We start from the raw sequence: 19,049 nt of genomic DNA, 5'->3' as shown, positions 1-19,049 counted from the left end.
CAATGAGTCGGCTGTTCTCATCAGGTGACCAAAATACTGAAGCTTCAGCTTCAGCATCAGTCCTTCCAATGAGAATTCAGTGATTTCCTTTAAGATTGACTGGTTTGATGTCTTTGCTGTCCAAGGGACTTTCAGAACTCTTTTCCAACACCACAGTTTAAAGGCATCAATTCCTTGGCACTCTGTCTTTTTTACCACCCAGCTCTCACAACCACACATGACCACTGGAAAGACCCTAGCCTTGACTATACAAACCTTTGTTGGCAGAGTAATGTCTCTGCTTTTCAACACAGTCTGTGTTTGTCATGGCTATCTATGCTATAAATAGGACCAAGTTCAAAGCTAGCAAAGTCTTGTCCTGCTGTTGAAAATATTACTCTTTTGATATTTTAAAAAATATTCATATAGGGTCTACTATTTTACCAGTGACAGAAAATGTTGGAATCTGGTCATAAAAGTCAATTTGTGCCTACATGATGCTGACAAAGCCTTCTAGAAATCTCAGTCTCTTGTTGACAACAGATGTACTAGAATGGTGTAAGCAAGAAGGTCTCACATGTGGGTGGCTGGTTGAGACATGGCATCAGCATGAATACCATCAAAATAAAGTCACAAAGAGACTAGGATCCCTGGAAATCACCTATCACCAAACTGCTTCAATTCAGAAAAGGGAACTGGTTTGTTCAGAATCACCGTTGGTGCGGTCCAGGTCTAAGACCACAGTCTGCCTCCTGGACCAGACTGACACCCTTTCCCCAACCACGCAGCCTCCCTGTCAGAAGACAAGGCTATATAACACACTAGACCAATCGAGGACAACACAGTCTGTCTCGGTGACCCAACAAACGATTCTTCTCCAGTTCTGACTAAATGGGGAAAAAGTCATTTTGAATATTTCCCATCACAAACTTCTCTCCTATGTTCATAGAACTTCAGGGCTTCAAGGGAGATGATTTAGTCAAAAGAAAATGACTTCCCTTTGTTCCACATTCTTAACTTGTGAAATGACTTGTATTCGGTGGAGAGAGGAACTGCTGCTGTGTGGAAACAGCTTGGCTTTGAAGTAGAATAGACCCAAGTCTAAACTGAGCCCTACCTTTGATTAGCTTTATAAAGAGCCATTTAACCATTTAGAGCCCCACTTTCCTAATTTCCTAATCTGTAAAACAGTACTAGTAACTTCCTAACAGGTCGCTGAAGGGAAGAAACATAATAATGTGCCTAAAGCATTTGGCTCACAGCCAGGTATGTAACACCTGGGAGGTATGATGCTTAATCAAAAAAAAACAGTAAGTTGTGCAGAAAGTCATGTAACTCCAGATTGCAAAAAGGATACTTTTTTAGCTTTTCAAATTGCTGGGAAGTGTTGAAGTAGCTCCTTGAGGATAAAGAGATCTATGATATGCTATAAGATGTGCTGTTTCTCCTAAAATACTAATAACTTAGCATGCTGTTTCTCCTAAAATACTGTTAACAAGTTATTGAACAGTGGATGTTGAGATGGGGCCCTAGGTCCGAGCACAGGTCCAACTGCCTAGCAGCAGTGTGGCCTTGGATAAAGCACTTTATCTCCTTATGACTGTTTCCTCTCTTAAAAAACAAGGCTGCTACTGCTAAGTCACTTCAGTCGTGTCCGACTCTGTGCAACCCCAGAGATGGCAGCCCACCAGGCTCCTCCATCCCTGGGATTCTCCAGGCAAGAACACTGGGGTGGGTTGCCATTTCCTTCTCCATTGTATGAAAGTGAAAAGTGAAAGTGAAGTCGCTCAGTCGTGTCCGACCCTCAGCGACCCCATGGACTGCAGCCCACCAGGCTCCTCCGTCCGTGGGATTTTCCAGGCAAGAACAAGGCAAGCTCCCAAATATCTTTGCTTCCTACCTCAAGGGTTAACTCAAGGAAGTCGTCTACATACAATAAAACCTCCACCCTCGGAGAGGCTCATGGGAAGCAGCACCCAGGTCTCCACATCTGGATGCACATGCTCTCTTATCTCTGCTACTGACATTGCTGGAGTGACACGCTGTGAGCAGTTTATGAGATGCTACTGAGATTTTCTTTGCCTTTAATGTTCTGTTGATATTCTCTGTGAAGCTGACTGATTTGGAGTGATTTAAAAGTCTAAGGTTAAAGGTGCTCTGACAACTGTGCTATCTTAGCAAACAGGATAAGGACACAAAAGTTAGGAAACACTAAACAAGGACCTACTGTATAGCACAGGGAATGCTGCTCAATGTTATGTAACAACCTACGGACAGGGAGGCCTGGCGTGCTTCGATTCATGGGGTCGCAGAGTCGGACACGACTGAGCGACTGAACTGAACTGAAGTGAGAAAAGAATTTGAAACAGAATAGGCACATGGATATATACAACTGAATTACTTTACTGTACACATGAAACTATCACAACATTGTTATCCAACTATATCTAATACAAAATAGTCTTAAAAAACACTGAAACTATCACAGCCCCTATTTCTGACTTCCCTATATTCAGATTCTAAGAAGAAAAAAAATAAATGAAGAAAGGCAACAACGGAAAACAATACATTTATTAAGAGGCATGAAAATGCATAAACTCACTTATAAATAAATGTAATATAATTTACCCAGTGAAAAAATAGCAAAAATCCATGAGTAAACTGGATTTTATCTTTGAAATGATTACATATTTGATCTCTAATAATTTCCTCCTCCAGCATGATCTGTTAGTAGCAGCAATTTTACAATGATTATAGAAAAAGCTGTTACCAGTGATTATCATATGGGAAGGAAAATTTTCAAGAATATTCTTTAAAAATGAACCAGTGCAAGCAAATTCAGATTATAAGGGATACAATAAGACATGGGCTAGCTTATCTTCAGAAAAGTAGAAAATAAAAACCCCAAACATTCAGTAAGAAATGAAAAAGCAAACTACATTTCAATCATTGAAAAATAATACATATGTAAATTATAAAACATTCTTAACCAGTGACTGCAATTAATTACATTTATAAATGTTCATTCAAGTACTAGTGATCAATAAACATTCAGTCTCATTAAAAGTAACACTAGATATAGATACACGTGAACAATGCTTCTTTTGACTGAACAACAACAAAAGTCATGTTAACAGGAAACAAATAACCCTTAAAATACTGGGTTTTATTTTGTTTTTTTTTTAGTAAATGATTTTTCACAGTCTGTATATTTTATCTGTGAGGACTCAAGGAACATCTCACAACAGCTAATTAAGAAGTCTTTTCTATAAAATGAATCTTGATATTACAGAGATAAACATTCTAAAACACAAGTTTAGCTTAAAAATAACAGTGAAGAATTCAGTTTTCTTTGGAAAGAAATTGTTCATTCCTTACCAAATATTGGTTTGCTGTTGTGCAAACTATCAGAACACTTCTTTGGTATTCACCAAAGAGCTATTTAATGAGCTGGAAAGATATCATAAACTCTAGTACCATGATAACAATGTAGAGTTTATGTCAAAGTTGCACTGAAATCCACATCGTTTCCTTGATTACTGTTGTTAATGAATCTTCCTTCAAAGAGCTCCCTCCTGATTTTGGCCTGAATCTCAGGTTTTAATAAAAGTGCTTTTATCTCCTTCACTTTGGATTGCAGACCCATCCTCTCTCGACGCAAAGCTTCATTAATTAAGTCCCGGATTCCAATAGGTTTCGGGCCTATGGGAAAAAAATTATATGATACATTTCATGTACAAATGCCAATGAAAAACATTAAATATGGCACACTGATTTATCAAAAGAAGGTTAAAAAGAAACCTTTAAAATGCTGCCCACATTTTATAGAAAAGGTTGCATTTCACCAAAATATATCATTTACAAGAATCAAATTTACTGTAAATAATGCATAGCAACAACACACAAAGGACAGACATGAAAACCTGTGGACCAACTTATGGGTAATAATGTCAACAGTGATCATTTTAAGCGTAGCACTTGTTAGCTCTGTGTGTGTTTTGGCCTCAGATAAGGTAGTCAAATGCCCTGCTAAGCAATTGAAATGGCAGTATTCCATTTACGTCAAGGCCTCTTCCATGGCCTTTAATTCGAGTCCACAAGGTATAACCCAAAGTCCCCTCTCCCTCAGCCATGGCTGAGGGCAAGTGAAACCAGGGCCATTCTTCCTTCGTAAATTGATTTCCTTTGATAGTCCCAGTTCTCCATTCCTCTTCTGTTGTGCTTCAGAAATGCAAAGACATCAATCATGAAAAGTATTAGGCAATCTTCACGGACTGGACAGGACACTTAGACAGCACAATGCAAATTAGTCCACTGACTCGGCAGAGGAAGGCAGGGGTGCTTCTCACGGAGCAGCGGGGTCCTGCCTGCATTTGGGTCTCATTTCCTGTTGTCACTGTCAGTGCCATTCCTATCAGCCTCTTCAGTTTTCACAGAGCTCCCATCCCCTGGCTTGTTTTTGTTCTGTGTTTCTTCCAGATACTGCTGGACAGCCTTGAGCACTGCATTCTCCACCAGCCTCTTACTGAGCCTTACCAGTTCAGCATCATCAGGCTCACCTCCATTCTTATCACCTACATTCCACAACAGAGAAGAGAGGTCACTGAGATCACATTGCCATAGAAACTCGGCATGCAGGGGCCAGCTAGTTCAGTTAGTTACAAAGAGCAAGCGCCCTTCAATCTGGCAAACTGGATCTATACATTCAAGAATACTGGCTTGGCTTTTCATTTGGTACTTGCAGACTGCCTGTCCCTGAAGACTTCAGGCTGAAAAGCAGTTCATTAGCCCCAATCTAAAAATACCTTACCTAGCAAAGCTGGAAGTTCCCCAGTTCTACATGGGATTTTTGTTTTTCTTTCATCCAAGGCTGATCATTACTACAAAGTCCATGTACCCACCACCGGGAGACTTAGACATGTGAAATCACCAGCAAGATGTATCTGTTCGTACTTCACCACTATCAAATGTTAGGTAACGGAGATTTCCTAATTAACTAAGCACACAGGATCAGTGATTTTATAATACTTGGCCTGGACAGCTGTTAACAAAGTCTCAGCACTCCCATGAAGACAAAGGTGGTTACTACTGCTAGGAACTAGTTTAAAATAAGCATGTTAAACTAGTATTCTTTTTAATTTCAGATCACTACAATTTAAAAAATAGGAAACTCTTACAGAAGAATTAGGATTATGACAGTAAATTACTAGATGTTAGTATTTTATGGTCATTTTGCTTCCCTGCTAGTGATGATCAAGGTTTAATTATCTTCTTATATTTCTGTAAAAGAGCTGGCTCTCATCTGGTCGAACGCTGCACATTTTGCACCCATTCTCTTTCCTGTCTCCCTTAACTGAGTAAAAGAAAAAAACTAGAGGCTCACCTCTCAGGCCCATTCAGTCCTTCATTTCCTTCCATTGAACTGTGGACCCAGGAAGGCAGATGAGTGACAGCGGCAAAGACTTCTAAGCACCTAAGTCCCTTACGCGAGTGAGTGAAGTGAGTGAAGTGGCTCAGTCGTGTCGTGTCCGACTCTTTGCGACCCCATGGACTGTAGCCTACTACACTCCTCCATCCATGGGATTTCCCAGGCAAGAGTACTGGAGCGGGTTGCCATTTCCTTCTCCAGAGGATCTTCCCAACCCAGGGATCGAACCCAGGTCTCTAGCATTGCAGGCAGACACTTTACAGGGAGAAGTAAGTACATTAGGTAAATGCTAACAGATCTCAAGGGAGTGATAGACATCAATGTAATAATAGTAGGGGGTTTAGTACTCTACTTTCAACAAGGGATAGATCATTCAGACGGAGTATCAATAAGAAAACATTGGGAAAAAAAAAGAAAACATTGGACTTGAGCTATACTTGAGGCCTAATGGACCCAAGAGACATATAAAGAACATTCCATCCAACAGCACCAGAATATACATTCTTCTCAAGTACATATGAAATGTTCTCCAGGATAGACTGTTAGGGCCAAAACAAGTCTCAGCAAATGTTTAAAAACTGAAATCAAACCAAGTCTCTTTTCTAACTATAGTGGAATAAACCTAGACATCAATAGCAAGGGGAAAACTGGAAAATCCACAAATATGTAGAATTTAAACAAACACTCATGAACAACCAGTGAATCAAAGATGAAATCAAAAGGGAAATTTAAACCATATATTTTGAAACAAACAAAAATGGAAACACAATGTACCAAACCTTATCATCCAGCAAAAGCAGAGCTAAAAGGGAAGTTTATGGTACTAAATGCCTGCATTAAGAAAAAAGAATAATCTCAAGTAATCGACCTAACTTAATATCTCAAGGAACTAGAAAAATAAGAACAAACTAAGCCCAAAGTTAGCAGAAAGAACATTAAAATCAGAGCAGAAATAAATGAAATAGAGAATAGAAAAACAATAGAAAAGATCAATGGAACAGAGGGTTGTCTTTTTGAAAAGATAAAACAAAAAAGAACAGACCTTTAAATAGACTTACCAAGATAAAGAGAATTAAAAACTATAAAAGAAAGCAGAAACATTGTAACTGATACCACAGAAATTTAAAAAAAAAATGTCACAAGAGACTACTATGAACAATTATAGGCCACAAATCAGACAACCTAGAAACATACAACTTTCCACAGACCAATAACAAATTTAAGATTACATCAGTAATCAAAAGCCTTCAACAAAGAAAAGCCCAGGACAGTCTGGGTTTATGGCTAAATTTTACCAAACATTTAAAGAAGAAGAATTAATAACAATTCTCAAACCCTTCCAGAAAGAAAGAAAAAAAAAACTAAAGAGGATATAACACTCCCAAACTCTTTTATGAGATCAACATTACCCTGATACCAAAGTCACATAAAGAATACTATAAGGGAAAAAAAAAAGGGCAGGCAAATACCCTCATGAATTTGGATGCAAAAAACTCAACAAAATACTGCTGCTGCTGCTGCTAAGTCGCTCAGTTGTGTCCGACTCTGTGCGATCCCATAGACGGCAGTCCACCAGGCTCCGCCGTCCCTGGGATTCTCCAGGCAAGAACACTGGAGTGGGTTGTCATTTCCTTCTCCAATGCATGAAAGTGAAAAGTGAAAGTGAAGTCACTCAGTCGTGTTCAACTCTTAGCAACCCCATGGACTGCAGCCCACCAGGCTCCTCCGTCCATGGGATTTTCCAGGTAAGAGGACTGGAGTGGGGTGCCATTGCCTTCTCCACAACAAAATACTAGCAAACCAAATTCAACAGTATGTTAAAAGGATCATACACCACAATCAAGGGATATTTATCCCTGAGATATAAAAGTGGCTCAACATATGCAAATACATCAATGTGATATGCCACATTAACAACCTGAAGGTTAAAAATCACATAATCATTTCAATGTATGGTAAACACACACACACACACACACGACAAAATTCAACATCCCTTCGTGACAAAAACTCTCAACAAACTTGATATGGAGGAACATGTACGTGCATGCCAAGTTGCTTCAGTGACACCCGACTCTTTGTGATCCAATGGACTATAGCCTGCCAGGCTCCTCTGTCCATGGGATTCTCTAGGCAAGAACACTGCAGTGGGTTGCCTTGCCCTCCTCCAGGGGATCTTCCCGACCCAGGGATTGAACCCCGAGGTTTTTTTTAACGGCTCCTACACTGGCAGGCAGGGCTCTTTACCACTAGCGCCACCTGGGAAGCCCATGGAGGAACACACCTCAGCATAATAAAGGCCATATATGACAAACCCACCACATTCAATGGTGAAAGTTTGAACGCTTTCCCTCCAAAATCAGAAACAAGGCAAGAGTGCCTACCCTCACCACTCTTATTCCACACAGTAATGGAAGAACAAGCAAGAGCAATCAGGCAAGAAAAAGAAAAAAAAAGACATCCATATCAGAAAGAAAAACCCCTCTGTTTGCTGATAGCATAATCTTGTGTACAGAAAATACTAAAAATTGTTAGACCTAATAAATGAATTCAGTAAAGTTTGAAGATATAAAATCAACATACAAGAATCAGCTGCATTTCTATACAGAACAACAAACTATCTGAAAAAGAAATTTTAAAAATAATACCATTTAAAATAGCATCAGAGACAATGAAATATTAAGGAATAAATTTAACCAAGGAAGTGAAATATCTATATACTAAAAACCTGTAAGACTCTGATCAAAGAAAATGAAGACACAAATAAATGGAAAAAAATATCCCATATATATGGATTGGAAGAATGAATATCGTTAATATGTCCTTACTACCAAAAGCCATCTAGATTCAATGCAATCTTTATCAAAATTATAATGGCATTTATTTACAGAAATTTAAAAAAAATTCTAAAATCCATATGAAAACACAAAAGATCCCAAATGGCCAAAGCAATCATGAGAAAGAACAAAGCTGGAAACATCACACTTCCTGATTTCAAAATAGTATGGTAGTGGCATAAAAACAGACCAATGGGATGGAGTTAAGAGCCCAGAAATAAACTTACATATATACGGTCAACTAATATTTGACAATGACAATAATACAAGAATACATAATGGGAAAAGGACAGTCTCTTTAATAACAGGTGTTGGAAAACCTGGATATCCACATGCAAAAAAAAAAAAAAAAAGAAATTTGACCCCTATCTTACATCATTGACAAACATTAACTCAAAATGAATTTAGGACTTAAGTGTAAGACTTGAAACCATAACACTCCTAGAAGAAAACACAGGAGAAAAGCTCCTTGACACTGGTTTTAGCAATGATCATTTTTGAATATGATATCAGAAGAACAAGTGACAAAAGAAGAAATCAACAAGTGGGACTAAAGCAAACTAAAAAGCTTGTGCACAACAAAAGAAGAGATCAACAAAATGAAGAGGCAACACAGAATATGAGAAAATACTTGCAAATCACCTGATTTCATATTCAAAACTTCATGACAAAAATACAAACAATCCTATTAAAAAGTGGGCAGAGAATCTGAATATTTTTCCAATGAAGACATGCAAATGGCCAACAAGAACAGGAAAAGGTGTACTTTCAAACCACTAATCATCGGGAAAGGAAAATCAAAACGACAGGGAGGTACCACGTCACCCATGTCAGAATGGTTATTATGAAAAAAGTAGAAAATAAATGCTGGTGAGGACGTAGAGAAAAGGGAACCCTTGCGTACTACTGGTAAAAATGTTACACTGATGCAGTTATTATGGAAAACAGTATGAGGATTCCTTAAAAAATTAAACATATAATTATCATATGCTCCAGCAATCCCACTTCTGGGCAAATATCTGAAGAAAATGAAGTCACTATCTCAAAAAGCCATCTGTGCTCCCATGTTCATTGTAACGTATTTCACGATAGCGAGAAATGGAAACAAGCTCAGTGGCCATCAACAGTTGAACAGATAAAGAAAACATGGTGTATATCTATTAAAAAGAAAGAAATCCTGCCATTTGTGACATGGATAAACCTTGAGGTCTTATGTTAAGTGAAATAAGTCAGAGAAGGACAAATACTGCATGACCTCACTTACCTATGGAATCAAAAAACACAGAACTTACAGAAACAGAAAGCAGAATGGAGGTTGCCCCTCACTCCAGCGGGGGAGTGAGGCAGGGAAATATGTTGGTCAAAGGGAACAAACTTTCAAGTATAAGATGAATAATTCTGAGGATCTAATGTGCAACATTGTGACTATAGACAACAATACTGTATCCTAAACTTGAAACATGCTATGAGAATTGTTCTCAACATAAAAACAAAACTATAATTATGTGAAGTGAAAGATGTGTTAACTAATCTTGTTGTAGAAAACATTTCATTTTATTTATAGATACATAGATATGTTATCAAACCATCACCACTGAACACTTTAAACTTATATAATGCTATATGTCAATTATATCTCAATAAAGCTGGAAAAAAAAGAAGTAATTAGAATCCTCACACAGTAAATGTCAGCTCAGTTTTTGGAATAACAGCCATGACCTCCAGAAGCCAAAAGCCCAATGTTATACTTACAATCTTGGGTCTGGGTCAGGCAGACACAAAGGGTGTGAGCAGGAAGATGCACGTTATTTTCTATCCTCACATGTAATAGGTTGGAATACAAAAGCATATATGTCAAGAGTGAGAACTGGCACCTAAACCCTCCTTCTGAGCCCCACCACTTCTATTTAACACATGTCCAAGGCCAATTATGCTGATACCATCATTCCTAGCAACATCCAAGCAGAAGAGAGATGGGTTACAGGTCCATCTGGACACACTACCAGTGAGGGCCTTAGCAACTGCTGCCTCCTCAAAAGTGAAAATATGGCACTCCAGAGCTATGCTAAAAAATTCCTAGATAGAATATTTGCAGTGTAAAATATGCTTAGAATTGAGTAAATTTCAACTCAGTGATATCCACACAGAAGTTATTAAACATAAATATGTCAAATTATTAAAAGAAAGATAAAGAAATTATTATTAATGTGGCACTATTAATACCACATTTGGGAGCAAGAACTGTGGGGCTAGAGAAGACTCTTGAGAGTTCCTTGGACAGCAAGGAGATCAAACCAGTCAATCCTAAAGGAAATCAATCCTGAATATTCACTGGAAGGACTGATACTGAAGCTCAAACTCCAATACTTTGGCCACTTGATGCACAGAGCTGACTCATGAGAAAAGACCCTGTTGCTGGGAAAGATTGAAGGCAGAAGAAGGGGACAACAGAGGATGAGATGGTTGGATGGCATCACTGACTCAATGGACATGAGTTTGAGTAAGCTCCAGGAGATGGTAAAGGACATGGAAGCCTGGTGTGCTGCAGTCCATGAGGTTGCAAAGAGTCGGACACGACTGAGCGACTGAACAACAATAAGAAGACTGTTTTTATTAGTAAGAATGAATGAGTACATTGCCTAATATTTAAAGGATTCTACCAGTCTTATAACACAATGTTTATACTGTATAGATACCTCCAGGTGTGTTACCTGGAACTATTTTATAGTGGCTCTTCAAATTTAAGACAAAACCAAACTTCAAGTGAAGGAGTACTTCTTAAGTACCCTTCAATACATTGTAAATGACTCTCCACATCTGCCAACCTGTTTGTGCTCTGCATCTAAGCCAGAGACTGCATTTCTGGGGCTCTTTCTGACCCCAGGTGGCTATAACATCACTCATCACATACTGATACATCATCAATAAGATAACAGGGTTGGACTGGAGTCTAATCATAACTCAGTTTCCAAGATGCCTCTCAGGTCAAAAAGATTTGTGCTGGCTGTGATTTTTCTCAGCCCACAATGAAGTGTCCCTTTTATTTTAAACATTAAGAAATTTAAAACAGAAAAATCTTCCCATAAAACATTAATTTTCCCTTCTGATTTTCCTTTTTTCGTTTATGCTTTTACTATTACATTATCCAAGTCAACCAAGCTCAAACAAGAATGTCACCATCTTTAACTTCTCCCTTTTCCTCATCAATCCACTTCATCAACCAAGTCTTATCCATGGGCTTTTTACAACTTCTCCCCTCTTCAATGCATCTAGTATAACACCTCTAGATTCCTATTTCTAAAACATCCTTTTCACACTCCATTGTCTCTACAGGAAAATTGAAATGTGCCATCCAAGGCTTTTCAAAATCTGTCTTTGGTGACTACCCACCCCTGCCACACTTCCACTGTTCGCTTGCAGCATCTCCTCAGGAACATCTTCACAATCCCTTTTCTCTAGGCAGTCCTGCCTGTCTCAGTAACTAAATCCCCTACTTTACAAAGCCTTCCTTGGCTAACCCAGACAGAAGGGATGAACTTCCACTGGATTACAATAACTCTAACTGCATGTATAATACATGGTTGCTTGGTCATTCATTCAACAAGGGTGCATAAAGCACTTACTATATACCTGGCTATTTCAGCCTATGGTGATACAGGAGACAGACAAAACTAAGTCTCACTGGTTTTCCTTTTAAAATTTCATTACAAATTATGAGCATTACTTATCAATGTATTTATTCACCAACTACTGATTCAGTTATCTGCTCTGCTAAAGACACATCTTGAGTGCAGAAACCATGCCCTACTTTTCTGTTATCTCTTGGCTCTGCTACTCCACGGCACAGTTTATTGAATGCAATAAAAGTTCAATAAATATCTGTCAGTCAAGAGAATAGTTGATTAAAGTCCTCGCAGGCAGTAGCAAAACTTTTTAAATGTTCCTATTTTCTAATAAGGATAGCACACAGTGGCCAGAAATTTAAACTTAATATTAAATTCAAATTGAGTGCAGAGAACTCCATTAATCCAAATATCCATATGAAAAATCACCACCCTCTCCACTTGATGAACCTGGTCAGTCTGCCAAAATATCCAGTCAAATATTAACAATCTACAATAACAAACTAATTAACCAATTGACAAAAATACATTTATAAATGAATCTTCCAGATCTGTCCTGGATCCCTGGCTCACCTAGGATTTCCACAAAGCATCCTCAGACTATCAACATTAGCCCAGGGAAGAGGCTATCAGAAGGCTCATCATAGAGCCCTGTTAAACATACAGTGATTCAAGAAATGTGTATCTTCATTCCACTGAGACCTTATTTGTGTTTTCACTTGTAGGTTCTTAATTCAGATTAATCAGAAGAGGCATTTTAGGAATAAAGTTATGCTATGTTCTTTTTCTGCCTACTACTTGAAAAAAGGTATCTGTCTCCCACAGAGAACGCTAGGATAAATGACTGCATTCATTTTCCCTGAAGCCTAGTTAACAATGGAAGTTCAATGTCTATACGATTTATCATTTGATATTCCAACAAAGGGGCTTCCCTGGTGGCTCAGCAGTAAAGAATCCACCTTCAATGTGGGAGACGAAGGTTTGATCTCTGAGTTGGTAAGATCTCCTGGAGAAGGAAATGGCAACCCACTCCAGTATTCCTGCCTGGGCAATCCCTTGACAGAGGAGCCTGGCGGGCTACAGTCCATGGGGTTGCAAGAGTCGGACATGATTAGAGACTAAAACACCACCACCACCATTTTCCAACAAAAGTACACATAAAATATATTACCAAGGTATGCAACAACCTCTCAACAAAAATATTCTTTCTGGTTTTACCTAGGTTATTTACTATCATACCTATTTTAAATGACAGATTAATCTTTGTCTTTGACACTGTTTTTTTTTTCTTTTCTTTTTTTTAGAAATCCTCCCCAGAATATCTTTAATTGACTTCTTAGGAGAATTCTAAAAATATAAAGGGAAGGAAATGAGAAATGCTATCAAGTCCACCAAACACAATACTTTCCCTAAAAGAACAGACTTAAGAAACTTTTCAATAAACTTGAAGTAAGCAATTCCACTCTCCATAAGAGCTGTAACACCATTAGTCCATGGTATATACCCAAGATTTAGTTTTTTAAATTCTGGTAACAAGTCAGCACTTAAATAAAATTTATATTTGTGATTATGAAAAAGAAAATAAGTGACCTCTTTTGTGGCAGCAAGGAGAGTAGCAATTATATCTACTGGGATAATTTAAGGTCAGTATTAATGTGGGTCAGCTGTTTTTATGTGTGCGTTGACCCAATAATTCCTTAACTGATATCACATGAAGGGCTCCAGAAACCATCACTACCCTCCATCCACTGCCAAAATCTAGGTGCCTGTTAGTCACGACAAGAATAAGTCATGCTAATAGATTTTTTTTTTAAAGAACCCAAAAAATCTTCATGTAAGATCTTCTTACAACATCATGTAAGACCTAAGGGAGACAATGCAACTACATTAAAAGTTCTAATTTGTTTCAATTTGCAGCATAATGTATCCTCCTTAGAAGCAAACTTCTTTTTATTAGCTGAGCTTACCTTTTCTTTCACCTACCTAGACTAAAAGAAACACTAAGTATAGACACACAGGCTATTCAAAAGGTTGAGGTGGTATACTTGGCTTCCTTGCACACCACCTGCAACTCTTCTGAGATGAGGGACAGGTCAAGAGTTGTCCCCAAGTGCACACTTACACTGGCACTGTGTTCAGACCCTTGTGTGCCACATGGAAAAGAGATGCTGTAACAGAAGCTCCCCTTCTTTTGTCAAGTGCCAAAGCTCTGCACCCCCAGCACACAGCAGAAAATTTTAGAATTAAAACACCAAAACCACAGTTTAACTATTTTCTAGAATATAAAGGCCAAAGTGGAAAGAACCATGCCTTTGTAAATTTTATTCTGAATTCAGTAGTACAGAATACATTTTAAAATCATGATATTTATGTACAAAAGGACAACCCCTGCAGCTTCTGGAGACCACAACACTCCATTTTTACGCTCAACCACTACACTCAACATTTTTAAATTGGAGGGGTGGGGGTGAGCTGCAATTAGGCTAAAAATCAGTGGTCGCCTTGAGGGGAACCTAAGAGGAGATAAGGTCCAACAGGCAGTGACCTGCAGCTGACTGGGTGGAGGCATGTGGCCCCAGCCAAAGCTGTCATGATGACTAAGGCTTCTGAGCCTCTTGAATCTTTTGTTAGCACAGCTGGCACCTCCAGAGTCTTTCCTTCCCTCTACTGTTCCCCAAGTCACCGCCTAAAGCATCTTTACCCCTCTCTGTAGGAAACTCCACATCCCATGGCTTGGGAAGATTTCTATGACTTGTTACCTCAAGACTGCCCGTCACATGGCCATATGACAGATGAGACAAGATATAAGCACTGGATGTTTGTAGGCCAGTCTACCAAAGAACTCTTTCCAGACATACACAATAGGCTTTTAGATAGACTTCTTTTTTGTCTGTAACATCAGTTTTCTGAGTCCATACTATGATCCACACTGTTCTCTACACAACTTCTGCTGTAACTCTCTTACTGGAAACCTAGATAATACGATAGAACTATCAGTGACGTGGCAGAACTCCTCATATGCATGTAAGAAGGGAAAAGTATGACATACACGTGAGTTTGCATTCCAACTCTGCCATTTTCTACCTGCACAGCCTTGTTCATAATCTCTCCAAACTTAAATTTCCCATGAGTGGGCCCCTCATGAGGATAATACTCCTTGTACCGCTGCTGTAAACACAAGAGGTGAGGTATGGAATGTGCCTAACATCGTGCCTGTAACAGAGTAGGCTCTCAAAATGTAATTATTGTATTAGTGCTTTTTATACATGTTTTATGTTTAAATTTTAGTTCAATTTATTTTAAGAAGAATGGTCTCAATACCTACTAAATACCAATCATCAATCTACTCAAACACCTTACTAAGTGCTTGCTACGTGCCATTACTAAGTATTTAACAAGAAATACAATACAGTCTCTACCCACACATAAGTCGGCCTAGAGGATGACTAATAAACAATGACCTCAAGACAATAGAGCGTGTTCAAGGTCCAAAGGAGTTGGAAAGGGATGACAAGGTTATTATGCTTCACAGAGGAGGTATGTGAATTTGATGAGGAGGCATTTATAGGCACAAGGTAAGGGAGGCAGGAAGGTCTCGTAACAAAGGCATGAGTGTGTACATAGATGGAAATGCACGATGCACTTGGGGAACTGGAGGCACTTCCGTGGTACTGCCATAAAGAGTTCAGAGTGCCATCCGTGGGGTGGGGGTGCTACAGGGAAAAGGCTACCGAGCAGGGAGGGATAGGGGCTCTACGGACCATGCTGTGGAGTCTAAGTGCATTCTACAGGCAACAGGCAACCACTGCAGGGTTTTAAGCATAGCACACTTCAGAAAACTCCCTGTGATAGACCGTGAGGAATACAGAAGAAGGACTGGAGAGGGGCAAAATAAAGACAAGTTCTTGCAACAGACAAAAAGAGAAACAATGAGGACCTGAACTGTGGTAAATGCAACAGGAAACAAAGGGACACATTACAGAGAGTGAAGAAATAGGAATTAAACGCCACTGTGGGCCAATTTAATAAGGAAAGAGAAAGGGGAGTGCAAAATACACACCTGTATAAAGAAATATATGTAATATATATGCTAAGTTGCTTCAGTCGTGTCCAACTCCTAGTGACCCCATGGACTGCAGCCTACCAGGCTCCTCTGTCCATGAGATTTTCCAGGCAAGAGTACTGGAGTGGGGTGCCATCACCTTCTAATATATATAGAGAGAAATAATGGGCCAAATGTTTGAAATGCAATAAAAACCATAACCTTAAAATCAAGAAGCTCAGAAAATATCAAGTACAAGAAATGTGAAGAAAATCACACCAAGTAACATGATGATCAAACTGCTGAAAACCAATACTAAAAGAAAATCATAAAAGCAGCCAAAGCAAAAAGGACACATTATACAGAGGAACAAAGACAAGAATGATAGCAGATCCACACATCAGGAACAATGCAAGCCAAAAGACATTAGTACAACATCTTTACTAAAAGAACGGGAAAAGGAACCCCAGAATTCTTTATCTGGACGCATTATCTTTTAAAAGTGAGGGTGAAAGACTTTTTCAGACATGTAAATGCTAAATTAATCCATCATCAGCCAACTAGCACTAGAAGAAGTGTTAAAGGAAAAACTTAAGGCAGGAGGGAAATGCGACCAGATGGAAATTTGGATCTATTCAAAGATGAGAACTAAAACCTGTACATATACAGATAAAAATAAAAAGCTTTCTCTCATTCTTAATCTCCTTAAAAGACATAACTATTTTAAATGGAGTTTATATAATACATAGAAATAAAGTATATGGTAACAATAGGACAAAGGCCAAGAGGGAAATGGAAATAATTGTCATAAGGTGCTTATGTTAAATGTGATAAGAAGAAATAATATTATTTGAAGGCAAACCATCTTAAGGATGTATGTTTTAAAACCCAAGAGCAACTACTAAAGTAAAAATAAAAAAGTATAACTAATAAACTAATAATGAACCTAAGATGAAATCCTAATGCTTTTTAATATAAAATAACACAGTAAACGGAGAAGGCAGTGGCACCCCACTCCAGTACTCTTGCCTGGAAAATCCCATGGACGGAGGAGCCTGGTGGGCTGCAGTCCATGGGGTCGCGAAGAGTCGGACACGACTGAGCGACTTCACTTTCACTTTTCACTTTCATGAATTGGAGAAGGAAATGGCAACCCACTCCAGTGTTCCTGCCTGGAGAGTCCCAGGGACGGCGGAGCCTGGTGGGCTGCTGTCTTTGGGGTCGCACAGAGTCGGACACAACTGAAGCGACTTAGCAGCAGCAACATAGTAGAAGAGAAGAAAAAGGAACAAAGAGCAAAGGAGACAAGTAGAAAACAATACGCAAAATGGATGATTTAAACTCACCCATATTGATAATCATATACAACAGAAGATGCTCTAAATATACCAGGAGAAAGTCAGAGATTGTTCATTTGGATAAGAAAACATGAATCAGCTATGATGTCAACAAAAAATTTACTTCAAATATACAGAAACAGAAAGGTTAAAGGTAAAAGGATGGAAAAGGATGTACCACACTAACACTCATCAAAAGAAAGCTAGAGAATCGATACCAGACAAGGCAGATGTCAGAAAAAAAAGAAGGATATTATCTGCCATAAAGAGGGACATTTTATAATTATAGTAGAGTCAAGTTTATCAACAGGGTATAAAAATCATAAATGTGTATGCACCTAATAACAAGAGCCTCAGAGTACCTGAAGCAAAAACCAGCAGAACTAAAAGTGTAACAGATAATCCACAATTACAGTTTGAGATTTCAAGACCACTTCTATAGTTGACAGAACAAGGAGGGAAAAATTAACCAGAAACAGAGAAGACTTGAATGCTAGTAACCAAATCCACCTAACTACCCATAGATAATTATAGAACACTTCACCCAACAATAGCAACGAACACATTCTTCTCTGATGTACAGAAAACAGTTATAAAAGGACATCATATTCTGAGTCATAAAATAAGTCTCAACAAATTTTAATTTACTGAATTCATCCAGTGCATGTGGTCAGTACAATGGTGTCAAATAAGAAATTAATAACAGCAAGATATCTTTAAAAGATGTTTTTAAAGTCAACTTATATATATTTGTCATAACAACTAGAAACTGAAATTCAAAAATATCATTTTTAATAGCATAAATAGTTAGGGACAATTCAACAAAGTGTATGTAACACCTAAATGCTAATAACTGCAAAATTTCCTGAAAGAAATGAAATAAGACCTAGATAGAGAGATTAAACTATACTCATTTTTCAAAAGATTCACTATCCTTCAGAGGTCAATTCTCCATCAACTGCTCTGTAAATGCAAAAACTACAGAGTTCTGCAATCCAAACCCCACCAGCCCTTTTCATAGAAATTGAGGAGTTCTAAAATGTATATGAATATGTAAAGAAACTAGAACAACAGAAACAATTTTGTAAAAAAGAACAAAGTTGGAAAACTTATACTACCTGATTTTAAGACTCACATAAAGCTGCAGAAATAGAGACAATGTGGTATTGGCCTAAAGACAACCATATCGATCAATGAAATAAAACACAACCCAGAAATAGATTTACAAACATGTGGCCAACTGATTTTCAACAAAGGCACCAAGACAGTTCAACACAGAGAGAATAATCTTTTTAAGAAACGGTGTTTAGAATGATCATCTATATAAAAAAAGAACCTCAAACCTTATCTCATACTATATATAAAAATGAACTCAAAATGGACAGCAGACTTACTGTAAGAGCTAACTTGTCTAGAAGAAAACATAGAACTTCTCAGTGACCTCAGATTAGGCAAAGATTTTTAACCAGGAGATGAAAACCACAACGTATTCCCTAAAAAGGATAAATTGGACATCATCAAAATGTAAAACTTTTGCTTTTCGTAAAACACTGTTAAGGCAAAAAAAGCAAACTACAGCCTAGGAGAAAGTACATATATTTGCAAAATATATATACGTAATACATATATAAAGAAAGTGCATTCAGAATACAAAAATAATTCCAATAACTTAGTAAGACAAAATAAAATAAAAAATGACCCAAAAGAATTGAAATGTTACTTTCCAAGTGATATACAGATGGCAAATAAACATATGAAAAGATACGCAACATTATTAGCCATTAGGAAAATGCAAATTAAAGT

General features: G+C 38.1%; 1 protein-coding gene across 5 annotated transcripts in view; it reads right to left on the bottom strand.

The window, feature by feature from the left end:
- Positions 1–2,532: 2,532 nt before the first annotated feature.
- AKAP7 (A-kinase anchoring protein 7) overlaps positions 2,533–19,049 on the bottom strand; it is a 128,788-nt gene continuing 112,271 nt past the window's right edge. For 3 of the 5 annotated variants that reach the window (XM_061427991.1, XM_061427995.1, XM_061427993.1), the window contains one exon: positions 2,533–4,553. In XM_061427991.1, the coding sequence (XP_061283975.1) occupies positions 4,360–4,553 (194 nt within the window). In that variant the 3' untranslated portion in view covers positions 2,533–4,359. The remainder of the gene's footprint in view (positions 4,554–19,049) is intronic. The other 2 variants (XM_061427990.1, XM_061427994.1) reach the window with 1 other exon arrangement.

This window comes from Bos javanicus, chromosome 9 (genome assembly GCF_032452875.1).
Source record: "Bos javanicus breed banteng chromosome 9, ARS-OSU_banteng_1.0, whole genome shotgun sequence".
Lineage (NCBI taxonomy): Eukaryota > Metazoa > Chordata > Mammalia > Artiodactyla > Bovidae > Bos > Bos javanicus.
Note: the sequence above shows the minus strand (reverse complement) of the source record. Positions and strands in the feature narration are given on the sequence as shown.